This window comes from Bison bison, unplaced genomic scaffold (assembly GCF_000754665.1).
Source record: "Bison bison bison isolate TAMUID 2011002044 unplaced genomic scaffold, Bison_UMD1.0 scf7180017864053, whole genome shotgun sequence".
Classification (NCBI taxonomy): Eukaryota; Metazoa; Chordata; class Mammalia; order Artiodactyla; family Bovidae; genus Bison; species Bison bison.
Window position 1 is genome coordinate 1173425 of NW_011494625.1, and position 21421 is coordinate 1194845.

At 46.1% G+C, this 21421-nt stretch overlaps 1 protein-coding gene across 1 annotated transcript in view; it reads right to left on the reverse strand.

The window, feature by feature from the left end:
- The window catches only part of F13A1 (coagulation factor XIII, A1 polypeptide), a 148304-nt gene that overhangs the window by 41347 nt on the left and 85536 nt on the right, over positions 1-21421 (reverse strand). The window contains exons 8-9 of the mRNA XM_010835833.1: positions 20108-20246; positions 1433-1536 (exon numbers count right to left, since the gene is read on the reverse strand). Of these exons, the coding sequence (XP_010834135.1) occupies positions 1433-1536; positions 20108-20246 (243 nt within the window). The remainder of the gene's footprint in view (positions 1-1432; positions 1537-20107; positions 20247-21421) is intronic.

Below are 21421 nucleotides of genomic sequence, written 5' to 3' on the forward strand. Positions count from 1 at the left end.
CAGTGTATTGATTAATATAATTGGTGTAAATAGTAGCTTTAATGTTTGTAACCTGGGACCCTTGAATTAATTCTTTTTCTTGTTATAGCCCACCACACCTTTGCTCTGTAGGAATGCAACTTTATCTAATGCTTTTTGGAGGCTGGCGCCTGACTTAGAATAATCACCTTTAGAGGAAAAGGCCTCCGGGCCAGAAGATGATGCAAATCACCTAAACTTTTGCATATGATAAGTTTGCAGGAAGAAAGCCTGGCTTGCTGCATGACTCTACCCCTTCCCCCATTATCCTCTATGCATAACTTAAGGTATAAAAACTACTTTGGAAAATAAAGTGCGGGCCTTGTTCACCGAAACTTGGTCTCACCATGTCGTTCTTTCTCTTACCTTCTGGCTGAATTATTCAGCCTCTTTTCTCCACTGAATTTCTTCACTGAGCTATCCTCATTCTATTACTCTTTATATCCTTAATTAACGTTTAATTAAGCAGTTGTTTCCTGATCCTCGCCGACGCCGTCCCCGCTTCGAATACCCTGGATCCACCGGGGCTGGTCCCCGGCAGTAATGAATGTTTGTGTATATCTGGATATGCACACATCAATATCTTTTTTTAAAGAAAGAAATGGAAAATTCCATTTGAGCCTCATTTGAGGACTATAACCCAGGAAGGTCATCTCAGCTCTAAGAACTGTTCCATCCACTAGAGGCCAGGACACAGTTATGTAAGTTTTTTGAGACAGAGGGCTGTACCTCAAAGGATGTATTATTAACACTTCATGCATTCCAGATCTAATTGCCAATTCATCAATATCTTACATCAATACCTGGGGAAATAAAAATAATGTCCCATAGCACTGATTTTTACCATCATATTACAGGAAAATGGAGGCTTATGAAAAATCTGGAGGTGAGGGCGTGTCATAGCTGCCAGGCTGAGTTTGCAAGTTAGAAGATGAGCATTCACATACTCAAGCTTTGAAAGAAATCACACAACCTGGAAAGAAGTCAGGTTCTGAAAAGATAGCGATTTACAGAATGATCCGTAATTAGTTTCTGAGTTCTTTATTTTCTTCACTGCCTTCTATCTTGGCGCTGTGTGTCGGGCAGGGCTGAAATATACTTATAGCCAAGTGAAAGTGCTTACACAGATACTTTTCCTCTTGTCTTCAAAACTGCTTATCAAAGCAATAGTCGATGAATTATATATGTTAAGTCTTATGCTTTTTTTTTCCCTCCTAAAAGTTACAAAGTAATCAGAGTACAGACAGCCACTGAAATGAAATTAAACCCGACTGGCGGGCAGTCGATGCTGTGTGTCCAGGAAGCACACGGCTGATGTTGGTTCCCACCAGGTGGGCGTGCTTCCCACACATCAGATGCGATCATAATAGCAAAGTGTAAAGATCAGGAATATAAAGAGAGGATGCAGCTTTACCATCGCTGTTTTCCTGGGGGGTGCTGTCCACGACTTGCCAACCTCCAAACCCAACGGGAAGGTCCGGCCTCGTCATCCAGGCTTCATTCCAGCAGTGGTAATTCCTTAGAAAACACCACCCCAGTGAGTTAGGCTTCCCGCCACAGTCAGTGCTCCAGGAAATCAAAAAGGGACCAAAATTCCTGTGGATATGCTATCTATAAAAAATCGGAAACCCCAGCAAGAATACTGGGATGGGTTGCCATTTCTTTCTTTCTTTCTTTTTTTAATAATTTTTTTTTACTGAAGGATAATTGCTGTACTAGTTGCCATTTTTCCTCCAGGGGATCTTCCCAACCCAGGGATCAAACCCGTGTCTCTTTCGTCTCCTGCATTGCAGGCGGGTTCTTTACCACTGAGCCACCAGGGAAGCCTATAAATTATTGGAATGGCTTAAGCTAAATGGAAGCCTCCCAGAGACATACTGAGGATCTGGATGCAAGTTTCTTGGGCAGGTCCGTTTCCACTGGTACCCCCGGGGGCACTCGCATGGTGGCACATGGCTGTCCCCCCAGCTTCAAGGCCACCCAGAGAGGGTCTAATCAATGCCTTAAACAGTTTCAATCTTACCCATTGCCTGCTGCCTAGTGAAACAGAATTTACTATGGCCTCAAGAGATATGGGAGAGAAGACAAGTTAATTAAAATCGAAACACATATATCTTTGAATTCCATATACATATATATAAGACTTATAAAAAGCACAGCCTTTTGTAACAATTAAGCAATAAAATGCTTTTGTTTACGGGCTTAGACTATCGGCCTAGAAACTATAACATTGTGCTGAATTTCCATTTCCTGTCCAACAAGAAAAAAAGGTTGCCGAGGTGTGTGTCTCTCTACGTTTTGTCAAAGGTGAGCGACCCATGAGCTCAGGGCCCTGCAAGACTTTCAGACTTAGCATGGGACCCGTGAAGCGAGGACACGGGATAAGCTATCATCAGGAATCGAATGATTATGTCCTTGGGAAGACCTGAAATTATACAACGCTACGGGAACAAATGAGAGCACATTAACCTGTCGCACTACAGCAAATATTCAGATAGTAATAGCAGTTTAGCGGTGGCGTGAGGCAATTACAGCCATCTCTGTTTATAGCACTGATGAATTTCGGATCCAGCTACCAGCCTTCCTACCCTCAGTGTCCTTCAACGTCAGGGATTCGTGCACATTCCCATCCCTCTCCGAGTCCCGCTCATCTTTGATTGACTCAGCTCAGAAGCATTTATTTAACTACGCATCACCCACCGTGCACTGGCTTCCCAGGTGGAGCCAGCGGTAAAGAATCCTGCTGCCAATGCAGCAAACACAAAAGACCCTGGTCCGATCCCTGGGTTAAGAAGAGCCTGCACCAGTATTCTTGCCTGAGGAATCCCACGGACAGAGGGACCTGGCTGGCTGGAGTCCATGGGGTCACAGAGTCGGACACGTCTGAGCGACTGAACACACGCGTGCGTGCACACACACACACGTCCCGCACCAGGCACCATGCTGGACCCCCACCCTGATCAGAGCACAGGTTCCCGTCCGTAAGGAACCCCACGATCAAGGAGGACAGACAAACACAGAAGCCAACTGTTAGAGCATTTCATAGGTTCTCTGTGAAGCTTAAGGCACTTGGAACAAGACCTGGCGTAGGATGAGCGCTCAAACACGGTAACTCTCTGACTTTAACAATAATTGACTGAGGGGAAGTTCAGTGGGGTCAATAGGGTCTTAGTGGGGAAGCCCTGGGTGCAGAAGGGACAACTTCACGGCCGAAGTGATGCTTGAGCTGAGTCCCCCAGACAAATGAGAGCTCGGCAGGTCAAAAAAGGACTAAGAACCAAGTTGTGGAGGCACGGAGTGTTTGGCGATCTGTATGCTGTTCGTTGTGGTGGGTGGATAGCGTGTTTGCGTATCTGGGGGAAGAGGGGTTGGCAGGTGGTGGTGGGCAGTGCGTGACAAGACTGACAAGTACACACAGCACTTCCTGTGCGCCCAGCACTGTGTTAAAGCCTCTGTGTACATGAGCACACCTGATGTACCCAGCATGCCAGGAGACAGGTGCTGTTATTATTAACCCCTGTTTACAAGGGTGGGGGGAACAGAAGCACAGAGAGATTAAGAATCTTGCCTGAGGTCACACAGCGAGTTACAGCTACAGGATCCACACTTTGAAGCACCGAGCTATGGTTTAGTGAGAATGAGATTGCGAGATCCTTTTATCCCAAGTTAAATATTTGGGATTTATCCTTAGGTCAGTTAAATCTGCAAATCTGTACTTGAGAGAGCTAGGCGAGGACTGGGGACTGAGCTCCCCATTACTGTAGAGAAGGAGAGGAATGGTCAGGAAGGGACTGTGCCTGTGAGGAAGCTTCCCAGTTTCCAGGGAGCATGATGGCTCCATTTACCAAGACCACTGGAGGAGGAAGAGAAGGTTTGTGTTGGGGGCAGGGGCGGGGTGCTAGGTGGGTGACAGGTTCGTTTGGGAGATGATGGACTCAGGGCCTGTGAGAAACCCTAAGGATGAAACCCAAGAGGCATCTTTATACACACAGGTGACACTCGGGATTTGACAAGGAGGGAGCCACTGGCATCTTTACTGTTGACAGAGGGCAGTGAGGAGGAAAAGGCCAGATGTGGAGGGTGTGGGTGGGGAGATGCGCTGAGTTGAGTTCTATACCAAGAGTGATTCGGGTTGTAAGTGGAAGACGAGAAGACAGGCCAGTGCCTGGAGAACAGCGCAACACGGGAAGACTGTTCTGATTATTTTCCATTAGGAGGGAGTGTCGTGTCTACGGAGGAGGAGCCAGTGGGGAGAGAGAGAGCGAGAGTAAGGCAGAATAAAGGGAGAGATGGAATCAAAAGAGGCTCAGATACCAAAGGCGCAGGGGGCGTAGGTCAAGAGCGGCGCCGTGGACAAATACGGGGAGCGCATCACTGCCTGCCGGGGAAGGACGCACAGATGGAGGTTGCAGTCCCGGTGTGGGGTGTCGGGAGGGGGCCTGGGGTCAGCTCTCACCTGAGAGCCCCTGTCTTTGCTCCGAAGCTGGAAGGAAGGTCACCGTGATCACGTATTAGACAAGGCGAGCCTCCCTCCAGATGGTGAAGGTTACGCCAGCAGGCAGAGAGGCCCAGAAAGAGCAGCAATGAAATGTTTGCAGTCCTGCGTCCCTCACAGCCTGCAGCGTTTAGCAAGCCGGCTTTCCCCGGCACCGCCCTAGATTAATAGGCCCCAGACCTCCTCCTTTAAATTCAAATACCGGGGCCAGGTTAGCCTTGAACAAGATAAGTGTTGTTCTCAAACCTCAGGTAAAGACTTTGCCTTGAGGATTTTCTTTCTTTTCAAACGACCAGGAAATGGGGTAAAAGTTTCTTTTCTCTGAGTAAAGTATTTAATTAGCTACTCACATCTCTTCCAGTTTCAGGACTGGAAGGCGGAAGTTTAAGGCGTATTTAAGGTGGAAGAGTTTAATAAGAGGCCAGGCACTTGTAGCAGTGGCCGAGGTGAAGATAACTTGCTATGTTCCGGATAACTTTTCACTTCTGGCCTCCATTAAAAGATAACTTGCTATGTTCCGGAGGTGCTGGGCCTTGGTCAGCAGGCGGCAACGCTAGTGGCTGGGCTCGCAGAGTGGACACGGGCAGGCGGCAGGGCTGCAGCCTCTGCAGCCGCAGGGCTTGTCCCACCACACCTCTTTCTCTGCTCAGGAATGGCCAGAGGAAACGCGACCTGGGCCACCACGCCATCACGGTCCCCTTTTTGTCTGGGTGGTCAGTATTTCTGGGTACACGTGCCTGCCTTTTATATCTGAAGTTCCTCTGTAAAAGGAACTGATATTTACAGACATGGCCGAATTCTATTTACCTTTATCCAGGTTAGAAATAGATATGCTTCCTAGAAAGTCTTCTTTTTTTTTAATTTAGAGCTTTTTAACCTAGATCTCTATCTAGATAAATACACCTTTCAGTTTCATCATGCACTCTCAGAGTGCATGATTCATTCTAGGGGTGCGGCCTGCCTATTCACCATCACGTTCCCAGCACCAGATCTGGCCCTTAGCAGCTGCTCACCAGGTACTGTTTTCTTGAAAGGCAAGAGGATCTCTCAGAAAGGCAGGCATAATTAAATCTTTGTTTAAGATTCACGGTTTTGTATTTTCTCAAAGCCTTCACTTGGAACCCGACTTCCCACTATACTATTGAAATATGCAGTGTCCTTTTAAAGTTAAAAAGATTATAAACCTTCTCTCTGATCTAACATCCATGTTACATCTTTCTAAAGAAGCAGTGTACACATTAACATAAAGCCCCTGTTTTGTTGAGAATTATTTAATCAAATTGAAAAGGACTTCTTTGGGCAGATAATAATGGAGGCCAGAAGTGAAAAGCACATCGTTTCTTTACGTCACTTCCTGTATGTTTCCTGCAGTGGCAGCTAGTAATTTCTAGAACTCCTTTCAATGATGCTATCAATAATGATTCAGTGGTACAGGTGCAGAGGACTCAGAGGTCTTCACCTGAAGCAGAACCTCACCAGCAAAGCAGCACCGCGCCCGGCTGGAGGACCTGGAAGGGACATCACAGCATTGGCTTAGTTTATCCTCTGATTTGGTGAACCCCTTTCCTTACAACTGTGCACGGGAAATAATCATGCAGATGCAAAGACATGTATACGAGGATGTTTATCTGTCCATAATTTTTAAGAAGGAAAATCAGAAGCCATCCAATATGCAATTAACTATTTTAAATCACAAAGTAGAATACTCTTCAGCCTTAAAAATCTGATCTGTATTTATTAGGTAGAAAAAAATAACCAGGGCATATCCATTTTAAAAATCACGCTACAGAACAAAGAAAAGTGTTCACTGTGGATGTCCATTTGTGTGGAAGGCAGAGTTTCAATGAGCCCCACACTTGTATGAATCCCTCCCCCTTGAATATGGGTGATGTCTATGAATCGGATGGGTTGTCACTCCTGGGCTTATGTTACTTTACCTGGCAAAGAGGATTTTGCAGATGTAATTAAGCTAATTAATCTGCTGATTTTGAGTTAATTAAAAAGGAGATTATCATGTGGACCTGACCTAATCACGTGAGCCTTTAAATCTGGGTCTAGAAGTCTGAGACAGAGCAAACCAGAGATCCAAAGCAGCTAATACGTTCCCCTGCTGGCCTGGAAGAAAATGGCAGCTTCCGAGAGTTCTGCAGCAGGAAGGAGCTGGATTATTCCAGAAATCAGCGTGAACTTGGAAGAAAGCACCAGGCATCAGAGGGGCCCACAGTCACTACCTGCATCACCATCATTTGAGACCCTAAGCAGAGGACCAGCTACACTGTGCCCAAAGTCCTCACCTACAGAGCCTGCTGGATAATACATGTGTGCCGCTCTAGCTGCCAAGGTTCTGGCAATTTGTTATGCAACAATAAAAAATGAATACAGTGCACAAAGGGACCTGTTAAAGAATGCTTAACAAAATGTTGCAAATATTCTGAGTAGCCAGAAAGGGGATGACTCTTATTTTTATACTTTCTTCTGCAACATTTGAAATTTTTGTAATAAATATATACAGAAAAAAAAACATTTAAGAGAAGTACATTTTATTAAAGAAGAAAGAGCACAGTTCAGAGTCTGTCCTGGTTCCAACTGGCTAAGGTCACATCTAGAGTGACAAGAGCTCGTGGGAGGGTGCAGAAGTGTACCAAAAAGACAGCTGAGACCAAGATGGGCTTCTGAGCTCTGCGTGCTGTTTGTTCAAATGCAGTGAATAGTTTAAGCAAGGTGTCCTTTACTGCCTTTAACTTGGCTAACTGCTTAAACATTCCACAGGGTCATCTTTTCTGCAATCTGTGCAGAAAGGTTTCCTTCCCTAAAAAGAAGGAGATGTGGGATTGCGATTCCTTTCTGCAGCTTTATTAGAGCTCAAGGGAGAGCACACATAAGATCAGGAGAAAGCCCTGGAAGAGCTGTCTTGGACCAACTTCAAATGTAAACCAAGTACTCGAATTCATTTGAAAAATGGCAGCGGGTTGGAAAAAGCTACTGGTCTGTCTTGCAAACTACTTGTGTTTGTAGGAGACAGGCGTACCCTCGTCTCTTCCCTGGTGGCTCAAACTGTAAAGAATCTGCCTGCAATGTGGGAGACCCAGGTTCAGTCCCTGGGTCGGGAAGATGCCCTGGAGGAGGGCATTGCAGCCCACTCCAGTATTCTTGCCTGGAGAGTACCATGAGTCCATGGGATTGCAAAGAGTCGGGCACGATTAGCGAATAACACACACACCCCCCTCTAGCCCTGCTGATACACTCCTAACACAGGCAGCAATACTGATGACAATAATGGCAGCATGTCTTGGACTTGCTGACATCTGGTCTTTCCAATAATGAAGGCGTGGGGAGGGCTGGGGGTTGTGGGAGAGAAGTAGAGACGAGTTGGTGGACTCTGAGGCTTGACTATGAGACATTCCAAAGTGGAGACAAGGGTCTGGACCAAGAAAGTCCTTGTCAGTTGGGAAAGGTAATGAAGCCAGATAACAGAGGGGAGTTATTCAGAGGAAGGGGCATGCTTCAGGGATCTTCTGTGGAGCTGGGGGAACCGCGCTTCTTCAAATGCAGCTATTCACGCTTAGGGGATGCTGGAGTGCTGAAACCAAGAGGGGCATTTTGAGTTTCTCTGGGGTCTTGTCCACCAAAGGCTCCCAAAGGTCCAACTGGGTGGAGGTCAAGCCAATATCCCCAGGAGGAACAAATCGCCCATCAAGAAAAGAGAGAAGTAATGAAGGTGTTTGTTTTTGCTTGTTATACACAGGGAGGGAATCCTACAATGCTCATTAAGAAGCTGCAGTTTAAGCACCATCTGATGTAGCATGAAGAAAAGTGAAAGTCACTCAGTCGTGTCCGACTCTTTGCTACCCCATGGACTGTGCAGTCCATGGAATTCTCCAGGCCAGAATACTGGAGTGGGTAGCTTTTCCCTTCTCCAGGGGATCTTCCCAACCCAGAGATGGAACCTGGGTCTCTTGCATCACAGGCAGATTTTTTACCAGCTGAGCCACCAGGGAAGCCCCAAGGCATGGCCTTGGGGATGTGCTGTAACTCCCAAAATGAAATTATGAAGTGCATTTATAGTAGGGGTGATAATTAAAATAGTTAATAATTGCTCAGACACAGACATAAGCCAGTTGGAAGCTGCACCCGATCAGAATGTTGTTGTTGTTGTTCAGTCACTAAGTTATGTCCAACTCTCTGTGCCCCATGGACTGCAGGATGCTAGGTCTCCCTGGCCTCCACTATCTCTTGAGAATCTGATCACTGGAAAAGACCCTGATGCTGGGAAAGACTGAAGGCAAAAGGAGAAGAGGGCAGCAGAAGATGAGATGGTTAGATAGCATCACCAACTCAATGGAAGTGAACTTGAACCAATCAGAAAGTTGGTATGGTCTAAACGCTGGTATGGTCCTCCCAGGCTCTACTGGATAAATGCCAGCCTAGATGTATTCAGTTACACATACAGTATGCTAATACTTAGCAAGTTTGCTTCTGCTTACAACTTTTCCTGGAAATGTGTTTTGCCTAAGTCCTGAAAGTATATAGACTTTCCCCTCTCTTTTCAAGATTACCTTCTCAATCCCAGGTATTGAGATCTTGAATATTTATGGAGAGAATTTTACAGCAGCTTTATTAGCAATGATTATTAAGACATTAGGAGATAATCATGTAAAATTTATTTTTTCTCCTCTTTTGATAGTTTTCCCTCTCTTGATTATTGTTTTATTTTTTAACTGTGGCACCAGAAATGGAAGAGACCAAATGAAACCTCCGAAATGTTCAGGAGGTAGACACCACCCCCTCAGGAGCCACATCTGACATCACTACTTCGCAGGGGGTCCTCTGTCATTGTGCTGAATTCCCCCTGCTGGATTTACTGTGACAATACGACCCTGGGCGCCTTTACCGCTCTCTTGCACAGCAAATTATCAATTAATATTCCTGCTGAAAATGGAGAAGAGATTGGATTTTGAGAATAATTTTAATATCCAAAAAGCTTTTTATAATAAATTCTGACCAAGCTTATCCATAATTATTGAGAGGAGTTTTAAAAAATATAGCCAACAGTCTTAGTAGTTATCAAAATTACTTTTTTCCATTATACAGCTGTTTATGAGTATGCTATACCGAAAACTCTTATTTATATGAAGTTTTTCAAGAGGTCTTATTAATTATCAAAAGAAATTAAATTTCATTCAGTGTAGCTTAGGTGGTACATATTGTATTAGCTTTTAATTATTTGAAAACTGGTAACCTTTGGTTTCTGTATAAGATGACTCTCTTAAGCAGAATTTATGACTAATCAAGACATGACATTTTTCTTGTTGTGAAAGATACCTTAGTACTTTCTAGGGGTTTATCAGACGCTTCCGTCCTCTTCTTTCACGCTAATCTCGTGAGAAGTGTTTGTGACGACCTCTCATTTTTTACCTCCCAAAGTCGCTCTTTGTCACTCTTTCGTGAGACTTGAGTAGAACAAGTATTTGGGAGATAACTTTGGAGACATTATTGCTGCAGGACTAGGATAGAAATATGAAATGAAGCGGGGAGAGTCCTGTGCAGTGATTTTCAACCTTCAAAAATTAGTGTCCCTTCGTAGTTTTAGAACAAATGTTTCGTAACACCCCATTTATTGTACTGAAACGAAGTCCACCGATTTCTATACACAATTCTATATAATGCCTTATAATGTACAGAAGACTCGATGAAATAAAAAATACATAATGTAATTTGTATTTCAGCAGATGTGTGTCAGGAAGACGATATTAGATCCCAAACTATTCCTGTGCTGTGCTTACTTGCTCAGTCATGTCCGATTCTTTGTGATTACATGGTCTACATACAGCCCGCCAGGCTCCTCTCTTCATGGGATTCTCCAGGCAAAAATACTGTACGAGTTGCCATGCCCTCCTCCAAACTATTCCTACAGAATGTAAAACCCTCCGGGGGTCTGGTATGCCCCAAGTTTCTAACTACTTGTCTAGTGGTTAAAAGTGTGCTCTGGAGAAAAACTCCCAGAATGGCAAAGGAAGGGCTCCCAAAAATCTACTCCTTCATGAAAATAATGAGAATCCTAACAAACATGATCAAAACCAATTTCTCAAGAACTCTGGAAATGAACCAAAGATTCGCAACAATATAAGGAGGATTTACTCAACAAAAACAAAACAATCTCAGTAAGAACTGCGAGCTTGGGGGCCTGTTAATTTCCCTTATTTCTACTCCTCTCTCTGTAGCTCCTTGAAAATGAACAACCTTACAACCACGGTGGCTATAAAAACATGCAGCTTATTAAAGAACAAAGAAGAGAAAATGGGCTTGGCACTCCCTAAACTTCAGCAAATGAATTATCACTATTAACCCGTTTGGCAGCCCTTTGGAAGCAATGTCTAACCAAACAGAGAATATCAATGAGGAGATAGAAATTATGGATAGGAGTCAAACAGAATTTCTGGAGCTGAAAAGTATAATGGCTGGAATAAAAATTTCAAAAATTCACTAGAGGGTCTCCAAAGCAGATTTGAGCAGGTAGAAAGAGTAAAGAACTGGTGAACTTGAAGAGAAGTTAACTGCAATGATCTAGTCTGAAAAACAGAAGAAACACATGAAGAAAAATGAACAGAGCCCTGAGGCACGTGGGGCACACACATAACGGGCCTTTCTGAAGGAAACCAAAGAGGGAAAAGCAGCAGAAAGAATATTTGAAGAATAGCTGATAACTTTTCCAAATTTGATGATAGATAGTAATATACACACCTTAGAAGTTAAAAAACCCAAAGAAAATGAATTCAAAGGGATATGTACGTAAATGCCCCATAGTCAAACTGTCAAAAGCTGAAGACAAATATCAAAATGAATCCGCCACAGGTATACATGTGTTCCCCATCCTGAACCCTCCTCCCTCCTCCCTCCCCATACCATCCCTCTGGGTCGTCCCAGTGCACCAGCCCCAAGCATCCAGTATCGTGCATTGAACCTGGACTGGCATCTCGTTTCATACATGATATTTTACATGTTTCAATGCCATTCTCCCAAATCTTCCCATATGTAAAGTTTAAAAATAAAATAAAATTAATTTTAAAAAATTAAAAAAAAAAAAAAAAGCTGAAGACAAAGAGACGGTTCGGAATACAGCACACGAAAGAGTGATTTATTATGTACCATGGATTACCAATAGAATTAAACATGATTTCCAATCAGAAATCATAAAGGCTGATGACCATGGTTAAGTTACTGTGCCTCGATTTGTTCCTCTAGAAGTGGGGACAATAACAGCCATTACCTTATTGGGTTGTCAAAAGGATTAAATGAGTTAATAGCGATACATGTCACCCACTTAGCTTAAGTCCTGGCACAAAGAAAGCGTTCCATAAGCAGGAGCTATTTTGATTCTTGGAGGTGGCAGATAAGTTTCTCAATCCTTCCTTCGAGACTTTGGAGTGGATTCACAGCATATATTCTTAGGTCTCTAATGACAGCTCTCACGACCTAGCTCCAGGTAATTTTCCCCAAAATAATTTGGCTGACAAGAGTGTGGTTAACTCGCTAAGTTATTTGAAAATACATGTCTTTGGTAGCTGTTCAAGATTGGTAACTTGGATACATCACAAGATAATTTTGTGAACTCTAAGCATCATAAACAGTTTGGCTTATATTCAGAATTTTTCTTCTGTTTTTCTTGGAATTCATTTTTGGATAATTCTTTTTGCGTATCATGATTAAAAACTCAACTACAATATAACATGTGAAAGTCCAACTATTAGAACATACTGAGCTTCTAAAAACAATATGCAAAGTGGATCAGTCTGCAGAGATTTTTCTTTTTCTTTTTTAAAAATTTGATTTTATTTTTTGGCCATGTAACATGTGGGATTTAGTTCCCCAAACAGGGGTCAAAACCAGACTTACTTACAGAAAGAGACTCACAGACTTAGACAGCAAATTTATGGTTGTCAGGGGGAAGGATGGGGGAAAGAGATAGGGAGTTTGGGATGGACAGGTACACGCTGTATTTAGACTGGATAACCAACTGGAACTGTACAGCACAAGAACTGTGCTCAGTGTTATGTGGCAGCCTAGGTGGGCGGGAGGCTGGGGAAGATCGGATACATTTACATACACGGCTGGATTCCTTCACTGTGCACCTGAAGCTATCTCAACCTTGTAAAGCTATACCTCAATGCAAAGTAAAAAGTATTTTTTTTAAAGTGTATCAGTCTGAACATCAAAAATGCACCTATGATGGGCACACCAGCATAAGTACAAGACCGCAGTGAGACTAGGCTCTGCGGGGTGTGTGACATCCAGGGCTGGCTCCCCAGCATGCAAGCTGCTGAATTTCTGCTCTAAAACTTGCTTAGAAAGAGCTTTATTTATAGATTCGACACTACCCATTGCAGTAGAGGTGTTGTTTTTTTTTTTTTCTTTTTTGCATTTGAAGTGAAAAACAAACAAACACCTGTGCTCTTTCCAAAAAGTATGGAGCGAAGTTAGGGTTTTTTTATTTTTTAAGAAGCAGATGCATTGAGACCAGCCAAAGAATTACAGAAATTTTCTGTGGCATGCTTGATTTCTGTGTCTTTTTTCCCTGGGGAGCCAGTTTGCAGAGCAGCACCTGCATGTGGGTGAGCGGAGCCCAGCCTGGCCTGTGCAGATGAGCAGGGTTCCTGTGGCAGAAACCACTGACCGGGGGAAGAAAGGCCTGGCTGGAGGAACAGTGACGTTCATTTAAAAAGTGTTCATTTTGGAGCTGGTGGCGGCAGAGGTTTCATTGCTAAGTCCCGTCTGAATCATGGATGGTAGCCCACCAGGGTCATCTGTCCATGGAACTTTCCAGGCTACAATACTGGAGGTGACCCTATACCTTGTTAAATTCAAAGTCATATGAAAAAATTAAGGCCCAGAGAATTCAAGCAACTTGCCCAAAGTCACTCAGCTAATTGGTGGCAGAGCTAATCATATTGCCTTGAATCATGGAGAGAAAGAGAGGAAAGAAAATTATAAGAGAAGTTTGACTTGATCTGGCATTTTTCCATGAGATCCTAAGAAAAGCAAAATAAAACTATACTTTCTTTCCACGTGAGTCACTGACTAGTTCTTAGATTGTCCCAACTTTGAGCTGAAATTGATAAATACAAATTTGCTAACTCACAATTCTTTTAAAAAGTTAAATTGAGAAAGCCAGTTTCATCAAACCTACTTAATTTCAAATGAAAAGGCAATAAAGGAAAGACTCTTGCTAATGTTTTAGCATTCATCATCTTTCCAATCATCTTTAATATCATGAGATGCTTAACCTCTGAGCTATGCCATTTTCTACATCTGACAGCTGGTCCATCAGCTGGCCTCTGGGAAGCAGATGGGTGGGCTCATGGGCCTAGGTGAGCACACAGGTACACAGACCCTTCTCTTCGCATCCCGAGGGCATGAATAGCTCGTGCTTTCACCAACCCCACCTGGAACTCACTGTTTAGAGATGAAGACCTTCCCCCAGGAATGTGAGTAGAATGGAAGGGGACACCTGAGGCAGAGGCTCGGATGGGCTGGGAGGAGTCCCAGGGTCTAGAAAGCTGTTGTCTCCAAGAGGGCCTCTGGACACTGGTGACTGTTGGGATCTCTGCAACTCCGAGTGAGGGGTGAGCTAGTCTTAAAGGAGCTAGCACCTCGGGTTGGACAGTGCCTGGCAGGTGGAGAAGCGGGAGAGGTGCTGATGGTAAAGGCAACCCATCCCCATCCCCAGAGAGTAGTGAGTCCATCAGTCTCTCATGAATGTGCAGCCTTGGGGGCATTAGCCCCTTCGGGAAGAGGGCAAAGGGTCAGAGGTTCTTGAGATTGTCTATGAAGGAGTGGTGAGGGGCTGGACATATGGAGAGTGAGTTTCAATTTTCAACAACCATAGTCATAATATATGTGTGCATATGTGTTCAGTTGCTTCAGTCGTGTCTGACTTTTTACAACCCTATGGACAGCAACCCACCAGGCTCCTCTGTCCATGGGATTCTCCAGACAAGAATAGTGGAGCGGGTTGCCTTTCCCTCCTCAAGGGGCTCTTCCTGACCCAGGGATCAAACCTGTCTCTTGTGGCCCCTGCACTGCAGGCGATGTCTTTACCTACTGAGCGACCTTCCATTCCTTCCCATTTGACCTTGAAGCAAATTGATCTCTGGTCGTCTCACATCAGCCCCTGAGACTTTTACCTTGAGTTTCAACTGGGGTCAAGGGCATTTCCTGGGCATTTCATCTTTGAAGAGCACGACCGGAAGATCACAAGGGGAAAACAGCTTTGTCCACTGACCATGTGAACACCTTCTGCTCCACCCCTGGGTTTAGGGTGGAAGCCCCTTCGCTCCGTCTCCAGGAATCCTGCTCACACCCCACCCACCTCACACTTCGACAGTGTACTGTGTGCGGTTGTCTTGCTGGTGAACACCGGACGGAGCGTCTTGAGGGCAGTGACCTGGTTAATTCCCCCTGAATCCTTAGCATCTGACATTTGGACGTATTCGTGTATCATAGCGTTTGTGGAATGGATTAAATGAGATTAATCAGCTAAATGAGTACCTAAAATGTTTTCCAACCAGGTCTATGCCCTGCACTGTGTTGGCAAAGCCAAAGTAGAATACACCAGACATGGCTCCCCTGCTGAGGCCGCATTCTGATGGAGACAAGTCTAGAGGTGGGCACAGACCCTTTACCCAGAATCATCCTGTCTGACCACTTCCTCTCCAGCAGTGGGACACTGGATCACACTTCCATTTGGAAGGAGAGGAGCCTCCTACTGAAATGCCTTTCATGACCCTAATCAGCACCACCATCCCTTTCTTTTAAAATTGTTTCCATTTCCGATACATGTCTACGTATGGCCGAGTCCCTTTGCTGTTCCCCTGAAACTGCCACAACACTGTTTGTTAATCAGCTAACCCTCAGAAGAAAATAAAAAGCTTTTACAAAAGTGGCATCATGTAATCACCCCAAACCCATGAGAACCGATTGGAACCCAAACTATCATACATTCACCCTTTACTATGTTGGAGCCCTAACTCCCGTAAAAAAATTGTTTCCATTGATGCTGTGACTGTGGAATGATGAGGTGAGCAAGCCGAGCTCGTTCAGGATGTGGACAAATGGTCACTTTACTCCTGCCCAGGGTGAGCCCCTCGTCCCTGCTCACTGCCTGGATTGCAGCCGGACATGGCACCAGCATCTTCATTAAGCTGTCCTCGGTGATACATGGATGCCTTCCCCCAGAGCTCAGGCATAATTCCCGACCCATCTACACACTGGGGGCAGGCGGCTTAAACCGCTCCTTCCAGGATATGTTATCTTGAGTTGGCCCTCCCGGAATTTCATTTGTGAGCCAAGGTCCAATTACTCCGCCCAGCTGTGCCCTTGTAAGGGCCCCTCCCTCTCCTGAATCCACAAGAAGCCCACTCTTCCCTCCAGGGCATCAAGAGGACGTCCACTCAGTGCCAAACTGCTGCCCCTAGCGAGCTGAGACTCTCTGGAAGGGGGGATCCACACTCAGGGACCTAGGCTGGCAGAGCAGGAAGCCGGCGGGTGAACGGTCAGTGCTGGGTGGTCTGCGGGGGTAAAGGAGGTCAGAGCCCGGGGGAAGCCCGACTTAGCCCTCTTGGCTCTGAACCGCACAACACGCCTTCACACCCGTCTTCCATTCTCCCTCTGACCCTCCGTCTGGGCGTATTTCTGCTTCCGGCATGTGGGACTCGACAGCCACGGAGAAGAGTCAGCTGGACCAGCTGGACCAGCTGGACCCTGATTCGCCACCATCAGCACCTCAGTGGTGGAGAGATGGTGGAGGCGCTGAGAAAACCAGGCAGTCATTCTCATGGTCGCCGTTAGAAAGAGGGCGTGGGGCCAGGGACAAACTGGCAGCCTGTCTGAGAGGAGCCGGAGGAGGGAAGCGAGGCTGGCGGCTCGGGGCGGCCGACGGCTGCGAGACCCCCATTCGGAAGTCCATCGGGCCGCGTGCGGCCCGCCGTGCAGCCCTGGCCTCTCGGGGTCGGCGGGCCGCGGGCTCCTCCCTGCCTGGGCTCGGCCTCTGTCAGCCTCCTGCCCCCACCCCTCCCCGGCTTGCTGACCCTGCAGGCGGGCCCTGCTTCTCACCAGCGGGCATCGCCAGTCCCATCGGCAGGCGCCCGCCGAGCCCTGTGGGGAGCACTTTACTTGCCTCGCTACATTGTCGTTTAATCAGTAACTACTAAGTTAGGCTCAGTCTATGGCTAAGGAAGCTCAGCAAGGTGAAGCTGTCTTCTCAAGGTCCCGCGGCCGGTGACTGCCCAAGTCAGAGCTTGACTCAGGGGTGGCCATGGTGACCCCGTGCTGGTGGACGCATCCAGGGACAGTCTCCACCAGCCTCCTCGACCAAGGAGGGTCTCAGAAATACTTCTGGCTTTCCAGAACGTTTATCACTTCTAGGGTTCACTGGTGTTTGTACTGAGGAGGCAGTTTCTGGCTTTCATTAAAACAAAAACACACACACACACACACAAAAAACCTAGAGTGACAGAAATAACGAGTCATCATAGAACACTGGGCACCCCCTCTTCCTGACTCCTTCAGTGTGCCCAGGTCAATGGCAACATATTGCCTCCATGAAATTCCAGCTGTGCGACTAGTAATGAACGCAGTCACAGCAGCTAACTCTCATTAAGCACCTGTTATGCTTGGAAATGTTGTCAGCGCCACCCTAGGGGGCAAGAGAGACACAGAAAGGGTGTGCGGTGCCCAAGGTCACACAGCCTGACCCAGGGCTGACTGGACCCCTTTAATCCCTGCACTCCACAATCTGGCATGTTCCGAGCTGGGTGAGCAGCAGCCGTTCAGTTAGTCAGACTGTGAGCCAAGCAGAGGGGAGACGGGGCGACTGGGGTGGTGATCTGCTCGTGGAGGAGGCAGGAGGGTCCCAGACCAGAGAACATGGTCCCATGGTGGTGGGATCTCCGGGGACGACAATGAAGGAGCGAAAAGCCCAGGAACACCCGGGCTTCCCAGGAGGAGCTAGTGCTAAAGAATCCGCCTGTCTGAGCAGAAGATGCAGGAGGTGCAGGTTCGACCCCTGGGTCGGGAAGATCCCCTGGAGTAGGAAATGGTAACCCACTCCAGTATTCTCGTCTGGGAAATCCCATGGATACAGAGTCTCTGAAGAATCTGACACAGCTGAGCACAGTGAAGGAACGAGAGTTGGAGAAACTGAAAAAGGAATTCGGAGCAGAGAGCTGAAAGAGGAAAGGGTTACCAAGGAAAGGTCTGTCAGCTTCATGCTTTTGTATCAGTTGAACAAGGGGTGTCATGAGGTTATTTGTTGGGTGCCTGCGGGGATTTATGGTGGGAGGCATTTGGGTTAAAGAATTGGAAGGAATAATTCTGAGCTGCAGTTGGCTACCAGGGCATTGAGTGGTGTGTGTGTATGTGTGTGTGTAGAGAGAGAGAGAGTAAGGAAGAGATAATCAGTGCAGAATGCCAAATAATTCTTTGAAACAATCGGCGTATAATTGCTTTATGAGGTTGTGTTGGTTTGTGCTCTCCAGGAAGGGGATCAGCGCTCTGTGCGCGTACATCCCCTCCCTCGGGGGCCTCCCACCCCCTAGGTCATCGTGGAGCCCCGAGCTGAGGCCCCTGTGCTGCACAGCAGCTCCCCACCAGCCGCCTGCGTTACACGTGGTCGCGTATACTTGCCAGCGCCACCCTCCCAGCTCGGCCCTCACCCGCGTCCATGGTCTTTTCTCCAGCACTGTCTCTATGCTTGCTCTGCAAGTAGGTTTATCTCTACCATTTTTCTTATCTGCCATGTTCAAATGTCACCGCAGCTTCGGGGCTGGCTATGTGGGTCTGGTTTTTTTTTTTTTTTTTGTCATTCCATATACACACAGGGCTGCTCTACTGGGATTCCAAGGGCTTAAATGGTGCTTTCAATTGCCGTTCAGTTTACAGAGGAGAGCTTTTGTCTTGACTTTAGTCTCCAGCTTGTCATTGCTCAGCTCGCTCCCTTCAAGTGAACTGCAGTGTTTTTTTTATTCATACGAGCATTTTGCCACTAGTTCAGCAATTTTGCTTCTTTTCTCATTCTCAAATGAGCGTCTGCTGGGACTGCTGAGTGAATTCTGCCCTGCATCTGCGCTCCATTTCTGTGACATGGGGGAGTTAAGACACTTCTAACTTTTAATTTCTTCTAAAATGAGCTTCCAACTTCCTCCCATGCCCACTCGGATGTTTTCACCGCTGACAGTGTTTTAGCTTTATTACTTATAAAGAACAGCTCTAGGAGACATCTTTTTGGCTTGGAAATTCCACTGAGTTCATGCCTGGCAGTTTCCCTCCATACAGACCTTTGTGTATACCCTTTACATTTGGATTCTTGGGATTCCCCCCCCCCACCATCTTTTTAGAATACTGTTTTGGAGTGAGTGGGTCCCCATGGATAAAGGAAATTTCTTTGGAATCCTAAACTCCTTGCAACCAGCTTATGATACAGCTGTTCAGGGCAGTGAAAACACCATAGGGCTGGTACTTGGTAATAATTCTGACTTTATTTCCACTTCTATCTCTGAATAAAAGATGAGGTCACAGATCAGGAGAACCATATCTTTACATGCAAAGGGCAATCCTATTTATATTGCAAAGGCCAAAAACAAAAAGGTTGTGGTTAAGTGTAAGATCAGAGAAGGCAATGGCAACCCACTCTAGTACTCTTGCCTGGAAAATCCCATGGTTGGAGGAGTCCGGTAGGCTGCAGTCCATGGGGTCAGGAAGAGTCGGACATGACTGAGCGACTTCATTTTCACTTTTCACTTTCATGCATTGGAGAAGGAAATGGAAACCCACTCCAGTGTTCTTGCCTGGAGAATCTCAGGGACAGAGGAGCCTGGTGGGCTGCAGTCCATGGGGTCATACAGAGTCAGACACGACTGAAGTGACTTAGCAGCAGTAGCAGCAAGCTAGAACTGTGGGGCTGCAGAAGACTCTTGAGAGCCCCTTGGACTGCAAGGAGATCCAACCAGTCCATCCTAAAGAAGATCAACCCTGAATGTTCATGGGTTGATCCTGATGCTGAAGCTGAAGGTCCAATATTTTGGCCACCTGATAAGAAGAACTGACTCCTTGGAAAAGACCCTGATGCTGGGAAAGATCGAAGGCAACAGGAGAAGGGGGTAACAGAGGATGAGAGGGTTAGGTAGCATCACTGACTTGACGGACACGAGTTTGGGCAAACTCCGGGAGATAGTGATGGACAGGGCAGCCTGGTGTGCTGGGGTTGCAAAGAGTTGGACACGACTCAGTGGCTGAACAGCAACAACAACAAAAGCTAGAGAAGAACTGGTATAGGCTCTGGCCACTAAAGCTGTGGCCTCTTCCAGGAGTTGCTGCTGTAATGGGTGATCGATCTTTATTACTAGAAGCCCAAACTGCTGTTCAGTAACATTTCTCATTCATTAGCTAAAAACAGTCTCTGACAATCAGACATTTGTGCCTATGGTATTGAATAGTCCTTAAAATAGAACAGAAAGAAGCATCAGACTGACTCTGTCTGGTGGTAAATGTGTTATGCACTTCAATTTGATATCAGCCAGTGCCCTTGCAAATCAAACTCACCACACCGAATCCTTCGTGAGTTTGGAGTTCACGTTCCCATCTTCTTCCAAGAATATGTCCAATTGCAAGTTGGCATCATTGTCATGGGCTGAGAAATAGTTGGTGACAACTCGCGCTGGTATCCCCAGGCATCGCAAAACTGCAAGAAAGAAGGATGGACCACAATTAAACAGATCGCCAAGATCTAATAAACATAGAGTGAGCAATCCCTTCTCAGGAGGGACTTTCTTCTTGACCAACATGCACATGTTGTTCTCAGGTGTCCAAAGCCCAAAGGGGCCTGCCGCCAAGGATCAGAGAAGCAGACAGAAGCCTTTCTGGGGACCGGTGGGCGCCAAATGATACCAGTGGGAATGGGATCTTAGTAACAGGGTTCCAGTTGTTTAGTTGCTAATCACATGATCATCAAAGTAGGATTATTTTAATTTCGCTAATGGCCTGTGTTTCTGGAAATAAAAATTAAAAAACCCCAGCTAATAGGAAATCAGGAATTTACCAAGCAGACCCTCAATGTGGTTTGTTTTCCTGGGTGGAACTTGCTCTTGTGACACTTGGTGGAGGGTGACACCACAGATTCATTTTAATTGTTAGATAATAAATTACCTGGATGCATCTCTTGCCATATGTACCTATTGATCAAACTTAATCCAATGCCCTTCCTGGCTCCCAGGACGCTAGACATCAGTGCTCATTGAAAATAATTCAGCTGACAATTTTAAGATTAATGACTTGCCTTTTTCTTTCCCCCCTCTCAGAATTGTTTAGCATTTTTAACCAAAGACTACCCACCCCCTTCAATAGAACAACCTTGGAAGTCCAAGCACGAGTCTGGTAGAGACTCAAGGGTCCTCATTAAATGACTTAATCTTCACACCCCAAGTGACACCACCTGCCTCCCACTCCCATCTTCCTCTCTGGATTTACAACCCTGACACACACTGCAGTTTCACCAACACAGTGATGGGCACTCTAGCTCTGTTCCTACCTTAGCACCAATTCATGTGATCACAGGGTGAGGTTTGTCCCAGAGTCTGCTGAACTCGTAATTTTAAGCCAGATGCAGCTTGATACAGGGCATCAGGACCTCCTCCCCTCCAAATTCCCTTTTCAGGTTTATCCTCATGGTGGCATCCCTACACTGGGCCTCTGCCTTATCACCAGAGTCGGTTTTCAGGAATAGATCTGATGATCCTTTTATACAGAAGGCATACTTGGGTGGAGGGCTTCCCAGGTGGCTCAGTGGTAAAGAGTCTGCCTGCAAAGCAGGAGGCTCACGTTTGATCCCTGAGTCAGGAAGATCCCATGGAATGGCTA